This window comes from Callithrix jacchus, chromosome 9, assembly GCF_049354715.1.
Source record: "Callithrix jacchus isolate 240 chromosome 9, calJac240_pri, whole genome shotgun sequence".
Classification (NCBI taxonomy): Eukaryota; Metazoa; Chordata; class Mammalia; order Primates; family Cebidae; genus Callithrix; species Callithrix jacchus.
The window spans coordinates 115,248,641-115,265,872 of NC_133510.1; the positions used below are offsets into that span (position 1 = coordinate 115,248,641).

Here is a 17,232-nt window from a genome sequence, read left to right on the forward strand (position 1 = left end):
ACCTATGGCTAATAGAGCTAAGCAATTAGTTTTAATTTTATTAAATTTCAAGTGAAATTTAAATAGCAACATATGGTTAGCAGCCACCATGCAGGACAATACGTATCTAGAGCACAGTGGTTCCCAGCTGCTTCTTACCCCAAGCCCTGCCTTCTCTGCATTCCAGCCACTCTGGCCCATTTTTTCTCCCTAAAACATGCTGGCTCCTGCCACAGACACTTTGCATGTGTGGTCTCCTCTTCCTGGAATGTTCTTCCCTCACCTACTCCCCAAATTCTTCATCTGATACACTACTACTTTTTCTACACTACCTAGATTATCTTGTGCACTTATTTGCGTACTTGTTTGCAGTTAATCTTTATGTCTCTCCACCACCATCACTCCAACCCACCCAACTCTGGGGCCTGAATACATGTCCCATTTGGGCAAGAACTCTGCCCATCTGCCCATCTCTGTACTCCCACCACCTAGATAGAACATGCTTGGCTCTCTGTCAGCATTTGGCTAATATCTAAAAGGTAAATGACTTGTCACAATTTTGTCATCTCTCTGAGACTCTCAATTACTATCTGTAGTCTCATTCTTGCTGCTGTAATTTTGTCCCACATTGCCAACAGCCTGTGCACACTTCTACTTAAATATCCTACTGTATACACATTAAATAATGTTATCTCCTGTCCACCAGATTAACCTTCAGAAAGCTTGGCTCTATTTATGTCATACAACTCCAAACAAAGAAACCTTCAAAGACAGCCAAGAGAAAAATCAATTTTAAGGAAACACTGAACACACTATACATGCTACAAGGTCCTTAGGTCTTTTGTACACCAATATAAAAATAAAGCAAACAGAAATGTTTCTCAAAGATACAAGCGAGAAAGTTAAAACTTACCAAAAGTTCAAAAATGTCCATGAAGACAGAATGTCCTTTCGGTGTTTTCTCGTTCAGGCTGGCAGGAGACCAGATCCAATAGAAGTAAGTGCCATCTGAAGACAGGTGCACAGTGCTCATGGTGCTGCCAATGGGGAGGTGATTGGCTGGCATTGGTACCACCTGGCACACCTGGGCATGAAAGGGAGGAAATCTCCATTAGAGCCACATATAAATTCTGATTAATCCTATCAGCTCATCATTAATGCTATTATGTCCAAGATGAGAATTCACTAGGCTTCCTGATCAAAATAAAATGGATATTTATCTCTAAGAATAATATATGCAAATTATATGGCAAAAATATAGAAGTTAATACAATAGGCAATAGAATAAATATGAATAGCCATGCAACAGATGAAAAGGTTCTTAGGATTGATTCAAATTACATTTTAATAAGAAAAAGTATTTACCAAACACTTTGAATCTATTATGCATATGTGTTCTATCTAACACTTATTAAAAACAAAGTTTTAGAGAAGCAGCACTTTCTGAAATTTCTTTAGTAAATGAATTTAAAATAATTTTATTTAAAGGACAAGAACTGTGTTTTATTTACCTTTGTATCTCCAGTACCTAATGCAAAGCCTAACTCAAAGTTGTTCAATGAATATGGAAGGAAGGAAAAAAGAGACAGCAAAAGAAAGCCAAGAGGGAAAGCTGAGAAGAGGGAGAAGGAGAAACAAGGTAAAAAATATAAAGGCCCATGACAGACCCTAACTTAGAACATGAAGGCTTATTAAAATTCACCAAGTCCATCAGGAGGAAAAGACAAACAACAATTCTGTATATTAGACATGAAGGCACGTGTTTCTAATACTAAACATCCTTCTGTTTGAGCATAATGAATAAGCTTTGCATCATTTCACATTAAATGTGTAGCTACATACTAATTTTTACTCCCAAAGATAAGTGCTTAAAATGAGGGAACATTAGAACCACAAAAGTCTGCTGGCTAGGTTTAAGAAAAAAATTCAGAAATAGAAGAGTTGAGAAACTCAAAATAAAAATAATTAAAGAGGGTCGGATCCCTTCCGACAACAACAGTAAGAACAGTGCTCAACTCCCCATTACTTTGGGAGGGGGCACTAGTTTTCCCAAGGCTATCTCTGACCCCTCAATTCCCCATTACTTTGGGAGGGGGCACTAGTCTTCCCAAGGCTATCTCTGACCCCTCAAGTGATTTCATATGAACTTTTCTCCAGACCTGTTTTGTCTAGCTCAAAAGTAAAAACTCATTTAGTTGATGTAACCATACTTTGAACCTACAGTACCAGGAAGACTAGAAAGTTAACAGCTACTAATTGGCCTGTGCTATCCCCAAAGTGTTCCCAATGCACACATCTAGTTCATGACCTACAGCCCTGCTTTCTTGGACAGTGTCAAAGTTTCTGCAACGACACCGAGGAACTTGGCATTACTTCAGATGCAAACCATGTTCCAAGATTTAACATCTGTTTAACTTCCAGTCTTATAACTTCTGTTTCAAATGAATATGTGACATCCTCATCTGTCTGCACTTGTGACAAGCAATTAGGTCAACTGGGCATCTATTTGTTAATTTGTTCATTTTATTCATCCAATAATTATTGAGCACCTACTATGTGCTCTGAAGATGACAGTGGTGAACGAGACTCAGTCCCTGTTCTCTAGGACAGGCAGCTGAGTGACAGACAGGAAGAAATGTAACATTCCACTTAATTTCTAAATGTGACTACTCTCGGGGCACTCACTCCACAGATGCCAACTCTAATCATTTAATCCAACTTTGGTTGAAAGACAGAAAGTTGCAGTGTAAATAGTTCAAACTCCAGAGCAGAGAACCAAAGGTTCAAGTTCTGGTGGTGCTACTATTGGCTGTGTGACCTTAGGCAAGTTACTTAACCTCTCTGAGCTGCATTCTTTCACTCAACAATAAACACTTACTGAATGCTTATTAGGAGCCTAGCCTCAGTTGCCTTATCTGTAAGATAGACCTACCATAGTTATGCCTCACAGGTAGGAAGAGGAAACATATGCAAATTGCCTAGGCCAGGGCCTAGAACATAGGAGATAGTGAGGAATGGTAGTTATCATCATTGTTGTTATTATCAGTCAAATGTCAAGCACTATGTTACATCGTAGGAATACCTAGATGAGTAGGACAGAGTCCAGGCCAAAAGGTGTGCGTGATCGGTGAAGTCAGGCAGAAAAGCAGGTAACTGCAGTTTAATATACCAAGTGCCAAGGCAGAGTGCTTATGAGAGTACTAAAGCCAAACTCTCAATCCCTAGCACACAATGATTTTACTCTACACTCATTTCAAAGCTCCCTTTCCCACAGAGAGGCTGTTTAGAACAAATTGAATAAGGAAATGATGCCTTCACAAAATAGATCTGGTTCAAAAAAGAAAAAAAAAACAGCTAGTATTTATACCATCTTTGACTGTCTAGAATTTTTTTCTTAATCATAAAAAAAAGTTTGTTGTAGGCTGTAGAAACTTAAAGAGCACATTCACTCAGCTCATATGGGAAAAGTCTAAGTAAGACATTAAAGAAAAAACAGAATGTCCAAACTATAACAATTAAAAGGATGCCACTCTGGGAGGAAAATATATTATTAATTCTGATGATGTCAGTAACTTCCCTTACTGCCTCTAAAAAAAAAAAAAATATATATATATATATATGGCCTTGGTTTTTTGTTTACCTGAAGGGTGTTCTGGTCAATGACCTGGAAAAGGGAATGAGGTTTATTATCGAAAGAGACAGGCCGGTGGAGAAGACTGCCGCTGCCAAAAGCCACCCATCCTGGTTCCAACTCCTCATTTCGGCAGTACACAAAACCTCTGTGGAAGAAAACGGAGCACATCACCTGACTATGTCGGAAACCCACACAAGCTAAAACAGACACAAACAACATTTTCAACCTAATTTTTAAAAATGATTAAGTATGTAAAACATCTGAAGGAAAGTGAATGTATTACATATACTTCAGTACTGACAAACTATAGCAAATATTGACTTCTTTCCATAATAAATTAGAGGAGAGAAAAGGTTGGGGAAAAGATCTAAATGTATACAAGGTTCTCAAACTGCAGATTATTTCGGCAGCAGTTTACAGGTCTTATATCACAACTGAAAATCACTTGGTAATCCAACGTCAAACGCAAGTTCAGAGACTTAAGTAGAAAAATGTCCACTTATCAACATGGAGAAGTCACTGACATTGTTACAAAACTACTGATCACAGAGGACTTTCTGGCTGGCAACAATTATCTTGGGGCTACCAAACTCTTCAGGGCCAAAATAAAGCTAAAATGCACTAACAGAACAAGATGGAGAGAAGTGGCAATAAGAGAAGATTCCAATTATTTGAATTAGTTCCGACTTGTTATTTAGTTACTAGCCTATGGGGAGTTGGAATGTACCCCCAGTGTCTTCTTCACAGAGATTTATGTAAGGAGGAAAATGTTCCAGCCAAATCATTCAGCAAGTGCCATGCAACTGACCTGAGAGTACCATGTAATCCAGACCCCAATTTGCTTACTCCTCTTCCAACTGAGTTAGTAGTATACAGGTAAAGACCGTCTGCCGTGAGACAGCGTCCCAAGTCAGCATCTGAAATCGTTTTTTCACAGGTAAATAATATATATGTTTTTTCTATTGAAATTATAAACATGCTTTCTCTAATGAAAAAGCCATTAGGATGTTGAGTGAAAGATAATCTCCCACTTCTAAAATAAGAGCTTCATTATGACTTTCAGGGAAGATGGCTTGAACCCCCAAATCAAACATCCAAAATACATGTGGACCAGGAACCAAGGTAAGATCAGATAGTTATCAGCAGGGGAATGTGGTTTAGCCTGCCAAATGTTTTTCTTTTTTTTGAAAAGCTTGTAATGAGTCAAGTTTAAACATTCCTAATTCTAATTTGAAATGACTAAGAGTATAGTACAACACTTTTATTAGTAATTGCACAGTAAGAGAGGCGTGAGCTCTTATGAGCTCAGTAAGTGACCCTGAACCTCTTTGAAACGTCAGTTTCTTCTGTAAGATGAAGATAATAATATGTACCTCAAGGGTTACACTGATGGCCAGATGAGATAACAGAGGTAAGTAAATACATCTATATTGCTCTCTACTGCAAAGCCAGTATTCCATAAATGGCAAATGAAATTGTGTTAATATACATTAAACTAAACTCTGCTTCTGTAGATTTTCCATTTAGAGATCCTAATTTTAGTCTCTGGAGGGACACAGCATAGAAGTTTAACGTCTTTTCTATTTTAAAATAGCAATATGTTTCCCCTTAGCTCTGTCTTCCTCAATCTAAAATAAACAGTATCTCTCTAAATGATAGTAATTGGTTTAGTAACTTATACTCCAAAGATTTTGCCTTAAAATGGAGCTTATGGATAAAACTTTCAGGGTTTATTTTCATAATCATTCCGCTCACTATGTTTAAGTGGAATCTTTCTACCTGAAGCATGCCATATTAGCTGGAGGAAATGCAGAATCACACCATCAAATTAGTATTAAAAATGCTGTTGACTTTAAAATTCAGTCTACTAATCTGAGACAACTGGGACCTGTACCTATTGTTTCCTTCAGTAAAAAAATTCGTTAAAGTGAGTAACCATTTTTAAAACATTAATTTCATACCTTAAACATTTTAATTTAAAACTTATAGATTATATTTATTCACCAATCTTTAGATTAAGGCCCAAGGCCTTTTGAGTATGGCTCTATCTAGGGGCAGAAATGAAAAGGACAAACAAAACAAGATTAGCCAGGAGTGGATATTTGTTGAAGCTGAGTGATGAGTACACAGGGCTTATTACAGTATTCTCTCAAAGTCAGTCAAATGTGGAATGTTTTCAATATTAAAAGTTACATTGTGGCTGGGCACGGTGGCTCACTTCTGTAATCCCAGTGCCTTGGGAGGCTGAGGCGGATGGATCATTTGAAGTCAGGAATTCGAGACCAGCCTGGCCAACATGGTGAAATCCCATCTCTACTAAAAATACAAAAATTAGCCAGGCATGGTGGTGGGCACTTGTAATCCCAGCTACTAGGGAGGCTGAGGCAGGAAAATCACTTAAACCTGGGAGGTGGAGGCTGCAGTGAGCAGAGATCATGCCATTGCACTCCAGCCTGGACGACAAGAGCAAAACTCAATCTCAAAAAAAAAAAAAAGGCCAGGCATGGTGACTCACATCTATAATCCCAGCACTTTGGGAGGCTGAGGCTGGCAGAGCACGAGGTCAAGAGGTCGAGACCCTTCTGGCTAACACGGTGAAACCCTGTCTCTACTAAAAATACAAAAAATTAGCCAGGCGTGGTGGTATGCAGGCAGAATTGCTCAAAACTGGGAGGCTGAGGTTGCAGTGAGCCGAGATAGCGCCACTGCACTCCAGCCTGGGTGACAGAGAGAGACTCCATTTCAAAAAAAAAAAACTATTACAAGAAAAACAGGCCAGGTGCAATGGCTCGCACCTGTAATCCTGGCACTTTGGAAAGCAGAGGTGGTGGGAGGATGGCGTGAGCCTAGGATTTAAAGACCAGCTTGGGCAACAAAACGAGATCCCTGTCTCTACAAAAAAAAAAAAGAAAAGAAAAAATTAAATTAACTAATTATCTGGGCATGGTAGTATGGTAGTGCATGCCTGTGGTCCCAGCTACTCAGGAGGCTGCGAGGCTGCAGCTGTGATTGCACCACTGCACTCCAGCTTGGGCAAAGGAACAAGACCCCTGCCTCAAAAAAAAAAAAAAAAAAAAAAAAGAAAAGAGAAAAAAAAGAAAAACATCCTTTCCCTAGATGTAAAACCAAAGGTTCAGGAGAATGAAAGCAAACAGATCAGCTTAGTACCATCCTCCTCAGTGAGAAACTACCCCAAGGGAAATACCAAATGAAGTAAAAAGAGAGAATCAAGAAAGAAGTTTTAGTTGTATGGTAGGATATAAGTTGGAGTCTATAATGTCTGAGAACTTCTTGGGTACTGCAGGCATCCTGCCTTGTCTGCTGTCTCTGGTTGAGTCAGTGAAGGAAACAAATAATATTTAAAAGCCTTGCCTCTTTCTCTCCACACATTCGAATGCCTGTTTAGACTGTGGAAAGGCACAGACCCTGGGCTGAGAGATGCGAGGGGGCCTGCAGCCTAGATTCTCCTCCAGGCTCATAGGGTTGCCCAGGAAGGCTGCCCCATGGAAGGTGGGAAATGAAAGGGAGGGAGGAACAGACTCTCAATCCCATACCTGATGAACACCAGTTTCTTAGAGACTTACTTCGTTGAGTCTTTCTAGAGCATTCAACTTCTTTTTTTTTTGAGACGGAGTTTCGCTCTTGTTGCCCAGGCTGGAGTGCAATGGCGCGATCTCGGCTCACCGCAACCTCTGCCTCCTGGGTTCAGGCAATTCTCCTGCCTCAGCCTCCTGAGTAGCTGGGATTACAGGCATGCGCCACCATGCCCAGCTAATTTTTTGTATTTTTAGTAGAGACGGGGTTTCACCATGTTGACCAAGATGGTCTCGATCTCTTGACCTCGTGATCCACCCGCCTCGGCCTCCCAAAGTGCTGGGATTACAGGCTTGAGCCACCGCGCCTGGCCCTGAGCATTCAACTTCTTAATGGAGACTATTTCCTGGTTTTTTTTTTTATTCCTATTTCATCAGTTATGTAAGATTTAATGATATTATCACAATAATAAGTAACAGTTACAATTAACAAACTGGTTTGGGAGCAAGCCTGCCTCTTGGCAAGCCTGCAACTCAGCTGGCGGGAGCAGAGCTAACCAGCCCTGTAGGTTCAGTGGGCCATGGCAGCAGCCTGGACATTTTATTGAGTGAATGGAGAGGTCTAATCCATCTGGCAAGTCAGTTAAGAGAGCTTCTACCATTTTTGTTGAGATAATGTAAGAAACTGACACATAATACTGTAAAGCTCTGTAAAAACATTTTAACCTAGTCTGTTTGTTTAAAGGAGATGTTAACAATTCATGCTCCCTTGAACTGCTTCGTTTTTTGCTTTTAGGACAAGAGAGCTCATTAACACACACAACAAATTACTAAAAGAAATATTATCAAGCAGTAGGACCTGATATTCTATTGGCAGACAAAAAAATTCAACTTAAGGCTATCATACACAAACTTAAATATCCAGAAGCCACTTTAAGTAATTCATGCCTCCTTGGCAAGAGTCTATGGATGATACATTTTTCTTGTGATAATAAAACCTCTAATAAAAGTCTAAAAGCTGATACTGGTGAGGTAAGAAAATGGATTTATTTTCTTACCTCACCAGTATCAGCTTTTAGACTTTTATGATAAAGCAGACAATGAACATACCGTATAGAAATCCTGAGCTCTTAATTAAAAGGAACACACAGAGTTATATCCAAATTACTTGCTACAATGATCTAAAACCACTTTATTTACATCTTAGCATTAATCGCAGGACAAAAACTCTTACATTACCTTTATTTTCAGAACTGGAGCCAGTGTTGCTATCTGGTGCAGGCAACATGTCTTCATAACCCCATGATACTATGTGTTTGCCCCCAAGCAAACAGGAGGGAGATCCAGGCCCCCCTTCCAAAAGCAATAGCCTACATGGGAGAGAAAGAAAATCACAAAGACACTGAGACAATCCATTTCATCAAGAAGTATACCTGCCACCTCAAAGAGTAAAAACCAAAATCTTTAAACTAGATGTATAATATTTTATGTAAGTATTACTCACAAAGATATTCACAGTATTTTATTTATTTATTTATTTATTTAGAGAGACAGTCTCACTCTGTCGCCCAGGCTGGAGTGCAGTGGTGCGATCTTAGCTCACTGTGACCTCTGCCTCCTGGGTTCAAGTGATTCTCCTGCCTCAGCCTCCTGAGTAGCTGGGACTACAGGCGCCTGCCACCACACCCAGCTAATTTTTGTATTTTTAGTAAAGATGTGGTTTTGCCATGTTGGCCAGGCTGGTCTTGAACGCCTGACCTCCTCTGATCCTCTTGCCTCAGTCTCCCAAAGTGCTGGGATTACATGGCAGGCTACAGTATTTTTAAATTTAAAAATTACAAAGCTGTGTTTATAAAAATGTTACAATAAAATTATATCTGTGTATAATATTTATCTATTTTATGTGTACTTTAGCGTGTGAGAGAGACACAGAGTGGGTTATGATTTAGGAAGCCTATCTATCAAAATGTTATGAGTAGCTATCTTTGGGTAATTAGATTATAAATGATTTTCACTTTCTTCTTTATACCTTAATATATTATCATCTCAAAATTTACAATCAGAATTCATTATAAGCTACTGCATTAAAAAATTTTTTGTTGTTGTTTTTTGAGACAAAGTCTCAATCTGTCACCCAAGCTGAGTACAGTGGCCAATCTTGGCTCACTGCAACCCCCACCTCCCAGGCTCAAGCAATCCTCCTGCCCTAGCCTCCCTAGTACTTTGGACCACAGGCAGGTACCACCACACTCATGAGTCACCATGCCCCTCCAGCTATTGCATTTTTAAAGGCATAGAAATAAAAAAGAACGAAAAATAACATGCTCTAAGAACACTTTCCAAGAAGGAAAGTTAAAAAAAATCTTATTTAAGAAGGTAAATATGGATCTGTACTTATTTGAAAATGAATCATGAATTGATAAGAGTTTAGCAATCTACTTAATAAAGGAGGCATTTGGCACAAATCTTCCTTGTTTGGAAGGAGGGTAAGGATACAAAGCAACAACTTACCTATATAGCACATCAGCTACAGGTAGGGACCCTAGATCAGTCTGTTTCTGTAGGAGATGGACTGTATGGACAAAAGTTTTCAATGATCCCCTAAAAATAAAAGGAAGGAACAGTAAATCATCAAAATTTAAAGTTAAACAATTTAGGTCATTAATGCTAATTTTATTAACCACATGCAAAAGTCCTAAAATGTGTCTCTACTTCTGCTGGTCAGATGATCTGTTGTACAAAATATACCTGATTATTAACTATCACCATTGGGTCATACACAAAGTTACAATGAAAACAACACCATGCTAATTATGAAGATGTCTCCTTGTATTTGGAAAAGTAAACAATTTTCCCAGAACATAAAAGTTCAAAACTTAAGGCTCCAGCACAAAGAACTTGTGGCTATTATACTTGGTTACCATTTTCATCACCAAGTCACCCTCCGGAGGATCACAGGATGAAACTCTAATTAGAGTCTAACAATATTTCCAGGCTTGATTTTAAAAACTTTCGCTAAGTTCATTCATTTTGATAAACAATTCACTAAACTCCATCACATTAAATAAGACCAAAAGGAATATATTCAAATAAACAATGCTTTGTGCTGAGAGATGCTCCTTCTGTATCCCTCTGACTGCACATGGTTGTAATACTTGCAGCAGGGCTCACCATTACCTGAATTCCTTGTGGTTTACAAGACTCATGGCTCTGGGAAGTCTGTCATATGGTCAGCAAGATCTAAAAGAAGGCGCTTTTAAGATGCATAAGACTTACCTGGCCGCATCCCAAGTACAAATCACCCCAAGAACACTTCCTGAACTAAATGATCACCTGTATCAGATGGGCTGACTGACTTGCTGCCTTAGTCTCTTAGCCAAGGCTTTAATTGCTGGGTATCATATGCCTAAATGCCGAAAGAAATGGAATACCTAACGCAGAACAAAGTAAGCCTAGAGTCCTCCTCTTAATTGCCCCTTTCACTATCTCTAGTTTCAGAGAATAAAAACCAAAGAATAGCATAAATAGAAGGCAAGGAGGCAGCTGATAGAGTATAAAAGCACAAGTTGGAATTGGGACACATGGGTTCTAAAACATGGCTCTGCCAATCACCAGCTATACAATCTCAGTCCCGTCACCTAACTCCTATGGATTTTTGCTTCTTCATCTGCCCAACAGGGACACTTCCCTGGGGAACGGTGAGGTTTAAAATAAAGAAGCAAAACCTTTAACATTTGAAAAATTCAGAACCATTAACCAACTCTAAGGAATTATTATTACCTGCCAGATTCAATTAGATTTTTTTCTTTTTTTAAAGAGACAGGGTCTGGCTGGGTGCAGTGGGTCATACCTGTAATCCCAGCACTTTGGGAGGCTGAGGCAGGAGAATTGCTTGCACCCAGTAGTTCAAGTTTGCAGTGAGCTATGATCACACCACTGCACTCCATCCTGGGCAACAGAATGAGACTATGTCTTTAAAAAAAAAGAGAGAGAGAGAGAGACAGGGTCTCTAATATGTTGCCTAGGTTGGTCTTGAACTCCTGGCCTCAAGCGATCCTCCTGCTTTAGCCTCCCAAAGTGCTGAAATTATAGATGTGAGCCACCATACCCAGCCCTCAATCAGATTTTAAGAGTAAAATGTAAAGTCCTTCCGTGGCTCACAAGCCCTTACATGATCTGGGCCCTGCCAACCTCATCTCCTGCCTCTCCTTCTACCATCATGTTCCAGAAACCCTGCCCACTGTGCTATCCCTTCAGACACCTCAAGCACAAAAAGAATGTTAGTTTTGTCACTCGCCACTCCATTTATGTAGAACTCTCTGCCACTTTCTCTTTGTCATCATCCAGTGCCAGCTCGTGTCAACTCTTCAATAAGGCATTCCCTGGCATCTCTGCTAATGGTGCTCCCCACCTCCACAGTCATTCTCTATCAAAATCTCTCTCTGCCTTTTCTATAGTGACTAGTCTTCTCTGGAATGATCATTTACCTATATTTGCTGCTAACTGTCTGCCTCCCTCACTCTCATGTAAACTCTGCAATTTTAGAGACTACCTCTCTACTTTATACCACCAACAAAATACCTTCCATGCAGTAAATGAGTAATGAGGTTTTGCAGAATGAATCACCCTGAGTCCATTCAACTGTAAGCTCTGTGAGGTAAGAAATCTAGAATCACTATATCCCTAAGACCAAGCAAGATTCATGTACATCAGAAATGTTCGATAAATGTTAGCTGGTTGAATGAATAAACATCCTCATAATAATGTGGGGGAAGGGGTTGCTTTGTCTTTGAGAGCATCAACCTCAAAAATTCACTAATAACTTTAGGAAGATGATCTAACACTGAAAAGCACATGACTTCTGAAGTCCAGAACAACATATTAGCAATAAAATGTAGGAACCATGTTAAAAAAAAAAAAAACCCAAGAAGAAAAAAAATAAAAACACCCATTTCAACATTTCTGAGACAGAGTTTCGCTCTTGTTACCCAGGCTGGAGTGCAATGGCGCGATCTCGGCTCACCGCAACCTCCGCCTCCTGGGTTCAGGCAATTCTCCTGCCTCAGCCTCCTGAGTAGCTGGGATTACAGGCACACGCCACTATGCCCAGCTAATTTTTTGTATTTTTAGTAGAGATGGGGTTTCACCATGTTGACCAGGATGGTCTCGATCTCTTGACCTCGTGATCCACCCGCCTCGGCCTCCCAAAGTGCTGGGATTACAGGCTTGAGCCACCCACACCCGGCCCCATTTCAACATTTCTACTGAATGAAATTTAGAATCTCAAGTACAGGAAGTAATTTCAATAACTTTGTTATAAATTGAATTGAGTACATAATAAAAATGTGAGTTTTATGAACCAATGAATAATAAACTGTTTGAAACTAAAGACTTGATAATTATTCCTAACACCCTAAATTTCTCTAAAGACAGTACTGTCTAAAAGCAAATGTTCTCAAATGGAATTTGCACATCAATAACACATCTAGGACTTGAAATTGTCTCTGTGTATGCAGAAAATAAATCGATCCAATATAAAGCCTTTACAAGGAAACTTATTTCAGTACCACACAATGTCTCTAGAATTCAGCACATGTCAGGATTCACAAACTACAGCTTTAGTGGATCTAAAACTAGGCTATGACAGCTTGCTCAGGGCAAAGAAACTTACAATAAATACTGGTGCCATTTTGCCTTAAAAAACAAATCCTTAAGATTCAATCATTTGAAAGTCAACTTTGAAACTATGAAGAGAAAAACAGAGGAAGAAGACTTATAGCTAAGAACATCATAATTACCCAAGAAGAATTCTCCCACCTAAGTGTGGCTAAAAGAAAGAAGATCCCAGAACATAAATTAAAAAAAAAGAAAAGAAAAGAAAAGAAAGAAAATCCCAATCAAATAAAAAATTCTAAGGAAGAGGGTAACACTGAAATTTCCTTTGATGTGATCAAAAACAAAAAATTTTAAGGAAGAGGGACAGAATAGTGACACTAATCTGTCAGGTTGTGATCCTAACTGTTCTCTAGACAATTAGTTTAGAGGAAAACAAAGGAGTGAAACTTCTTTCTCACAAACAGATGCCAGTGATCATATGGGTCACTGGGTAGAAGAATGTACAAAATTCCTGGAAAAGCAATTCCAGGCAAGGCGGGGTGGCTCATGCCTGTAATCCCAGCACTCTGGGAGGCCGAGATGGGCAGACTGCTTGAGCTCAGGAGTTTGAGACCAGCCTGGGCAACAAAAGAAAACCCCATCTCTACAAAAGATACAAAAAATTAGCTGGCCATAGTGGCAGGTGCCTGTAGTCCCAGCTACTTGGGAGGCTGAGGTGGGAGAATCACTTGAGCCAGGGAGGCAGAAATTACAGTGAGCTGAGATCATGTCACTCCAGCCTGGGAAACAGAGCAAGACCCCATCTCAAAAAAAAAGAAGAAAAAGAAGATGAAGACAGAGGCCAGGCACAGTGGCGGCTCATGCCTGTATTCCAGTACTTTGGGAGGCTGAGGTGGGCAGATCACCTGAGGTCAGGAGTTCAACACCAGTCTGACAAACATAGTGAAACCCCCAACTCTAGTAAAAATACAAAAAAACTTGCTGGACACGGTGATGCCCACCTGTAATCTCAACACTTTGGGAGGCCAAGGCAGGTGAATCACAAGGTCAGGAGATCGAGACCATCCTGGTTAACACGGTGAAACTCCATTTCTACTAAAAATACAAAACATTAGCCAGGTTTGGTGGAACACACCTGTAATCCCAGTTAGTCAGGAGGTTGAGGCAGAAGAATCCCTTGAACCTGGGAGGCAGAGGTTGGAGTAAGCTGAGATCACACCACTGCATTCTAACCTGGGCAACAGAGTGAGACTCAGTCTCAAAAAAAATAAATAAATAAATAGCTGGGCATGGTGTTGGGTACCTGTAAGCCCAGCTACTTGGGAGGCTGAGGCAGGACAATGGCTTGAATTCAGGAGGTGGAGGTTATAGTAAGCTGAGATCATGCCACTGTACTCCAGTCTGGGTGACAGAGTGAGACTCTGTCTCAATAAAAAAAAAAAGAAAAGAAAGGAAAGGAAAAGCAACTCCAAGCTTATTTTCTGTTGACGGTGGGTTGGTAAAATCAACTTATACATGAAGAACAGCATACTACTTTTTTTTGAGATGGAGTCTCCATCTGTTGCCCAGGCTAGAGTACAATGGCACCATTTTGGCTCACTGCAACCTCTGCCTTCTGGGTTTAAGCAATTCAACTGCTTCAGCCTCCTGAGAAGCTGAGATTACAGGCACCCACCACTATGCCTGGCTAATTTTTGTATTTTTGTAGAGACAGGGTTTCACTGTGTTGGCCAGGGCAGTCTAGAACTCCTGACCTCAAGTTATCTGCCCAACTTGGCCTCCCAAAGTGCTGGGATTACAAGCGTGAGCCACTGTGCCTGGCCATGCATACTACTATTAAATCTAGAAATATACCAAGAAACCCTCCAATTAAATTGATGAAAACAAGTATTGGGTCCAAAAATATAATTTGTGACCAGTTTTGTGACTGAGTCCAGGAGAAGAATAGCCTACTAGCTTGCTGATGTACTCTTTATAGACAAGCATGAAAAATTAATAGCTCTACAAATTTCTGACCATCCTCCTAGGAGAAATAGAGATAACATCCTCTGCTAACTACTTGATGTAAAACACTAACCATCTAAGGGATGATTAGATATGGCAAGGGTTGATTCTCCATTTTCTGCTGTTTAAGCTGTTATCATGGTATACCAGAAACAGAAAATGTGAACTTGGGTTCCAGCTCAGGCACCTGGTGCCAAGTTTGGTGAAAGCATCTTATGCACTGTCAAGGCTGTGAAATTCAATATTCAAAACAAAGAAGGACTTCTGAATGTTAAGACTTCTATCAAATATACTTGGCTGCTTCTTCATTCACCCAAACCAGGTGGCAGTAGTCACAAGGTCACCACGTGGTACATTTGATTTTCCTTACCTGGCACAAGCCAAAGCCACCAGGGCAGCAGCAGCATTTTCTTTTTGCTTATGTGGGATGTGTCGGCCTGTGTCAGAAGTCTCCTCTAGCCAAGAGCACAGCAAAGTTTCAATTCCATTGAGACAGTCAGCAGGCTCCTTGGTCAAGCTCAAAGGCTGGCAGTCACGAAGGCAGTTCAATAGCACCTCAGCAGTTATGTTACAGAGAGAGGGGTCTGTTCTACTCTGGGACTGAATAAGGGGGAAGACCAGCAGGAGCCCCATCCTCGATGTAAAGGGTGCTTGCTCAGGTTGCTGCAACAAGCCCTGGCGTTTTAGCAGGGCCAAAGTTTCCTCATCACCTGAACTTTCCCTTTCATGCTGTTCTTCCAAGGCCAGCTGGCGCTGGGCATTCCACAGTCCTCGCAAGGCATTCAGGCGGTATTCCAGCAGGCGGGCATAGGCATTGCTCTGATTCCCACAAACGGAGCGCAAATGTTCGGCTAATTCCGATGGGTTCTTGGTCTCAAAGGTTAAAATCTAAGGAAAAAGACAGTGGAGAAGTGGGTAAATACTACTTTCACCAAAGTCATCTAAGGAAGCAAATATGTTTAATGATATCCCAAAACAGACCATGCCAAAAATTGTTTTAATTAAAATCAAAGGGAAAATGTATACTGTAACACCAGCTCGCTGCTGATAGAGTTGTTCCCCCTTTGGCTTTTCTGTTAATGCCTCTACTAAAATAGGGATTAGACTTAATTGAAAGAGCCCAAACCATAAAAGAATATAGTTAAGCGTGAAAGTCAGAAATTAACTCCAGAATTTATTTTAGAAAATTGAAGTATAAGGCCAAGCACGATGGTTCACATCTATAATCCCAGCACTTTGAGAGGCTGAGGTGGGCAAACAGCTTGAGCCTAGCAGTTGGAAACCAGCCTGGGCAACGTGGCAAAACTCTGTCTCTACCAAAAATACAAAAAATAGCCAGGCTTGGTGGTGCACATCTATCATCATGGTAACCTCCGAGGCTGAGGTGGAAGACTGCTAAAACCTGGAAAGTAGAGGCTACAGTGAGCCATGATGGTGCTACTACAGTACAACCTGAGTGACAGAGCAAGACCCTGTCTCAAAAGATAATACTACAAAATAAAAAAAGAAAATTGAAGTATAGACCTTTACTAAATGATCTTGAGTTATAAATGTTGTTTCTAACTCCTATTACCAAGTAAAGTACTATTAAAAATGGAACCAAGTTTTATCTTTGTTCTTCAAAACCTAATACATCTACCAATAAATGATGGATTTTTTATGGTTCTTTGGTTTAGAAACATACCTCATTCTTTTCTTGAGATGGAGTCTTGCTCCATCACCCAGGCTGGAGTGCAGTAGCACAATCTAAGCTCACTGCAACCTCCACCTCCCATGTTAGGGTGATTCTCCTGCCTCAGCCTCCCTAGTACCTAAGATTACAGGGGCATGCCACCACACTCAGCTAATTTTTGTATTTTTAGTAGAGACGAAGTTTCATCATGTTGGCCGGGCTGGTCTCGAACCCCTGACCTCAGGTGATCTGCCTACCTCAGCCTCCCAAAGTGCTAGGATTACAGGTGTGAGCCACCATGCCTGGCCACATACCCCATTCTTAATAGTGTTAACCCATTATTTTAATTTGTGACATGGTATAGATTTAGCCAATTCATATTAGATTGTTTTCTTGCCAAAACATAGAATTATTAGGAGGCCTCTAAATTTTCAGCAGCTGGGGATAATAAAACCGTTGTATATCTTCTTTCAACTAAGAAAGGAACCAGCTCTCAATATCAAACTAAATCTCAAGATTCAAACTAAATTTATAATGCAAAGAGTTTATGCACATAAATTTGACTAGGTCAAAATGAACAGACTACTATAATCCACAAAGGAGGGCACTCTAGGAGCAAGCACACTGAAACAGATGATCAGACAACAGAGGTGCCTGGTTCACAGTAGAACAGAAAGTCAGTGTGGGAAAAGATTTGGAACAAAAGCCAAGAAAATTCTGCCAGGTCTTTGGCACTGACATCAAGAAAGTCATAGTGTAATTTATTGCCCTTACAAACTGGAAAAATACTTTCT

At 40.2% G+C, this 17,232-nt stretch overlaps 1 protein-coding gene across 21 annotated transcripts in view; it reads right to left on the reverse strand.

Annotated features, from left to right (window-relative positions):
* HECTD4 (HECT domain E3 ubiquitin protein ligase 4) overlaps positions 1 to 17,232 on the reverse strand; it is a 224,153-nt gene that overhangs the window by 140,894 nt on the left and 66,027 nt on the right. For all 21 annotated transcript variants that reach the window (XR_013522118.1, XR_013522117.1, XR_013522116.1 and 18 more), the window contains exons 2-7: positions 15,137 to 15,654; positions 9,658 to 9,747; positions 8,386 to 8,516; positions 4,422 to 4,530; positions 3,620 to 3,758; positions 893 to 1,063 (exon numbers count right to left, since the gene is read on the reverse strand). Coding sequence is in view for 18 of the 21 variants with exons in the window: in XM_078337356.1 (XP_078193482.1) it covers positions 893 to 1,063; positions 3,620 to 3,758; positions 4,422 to 4,530; positions 8,386 to 8,516; positions 9,658 to 9,747; positions 15,137 to 15,654 (1,158 nt within the window). In the remaining 3 variants the exon portion in view is untranslated. The remainder of the gene's footprint in view (positions 1 to 892; positions 1,064 to 3,619; positions 3,759 to 4,421; positions 4,531 to 8,385; positions 8,517 to 9,657; positions 9,748 to 15,136; positions 15,655 to 17,232) is intronic.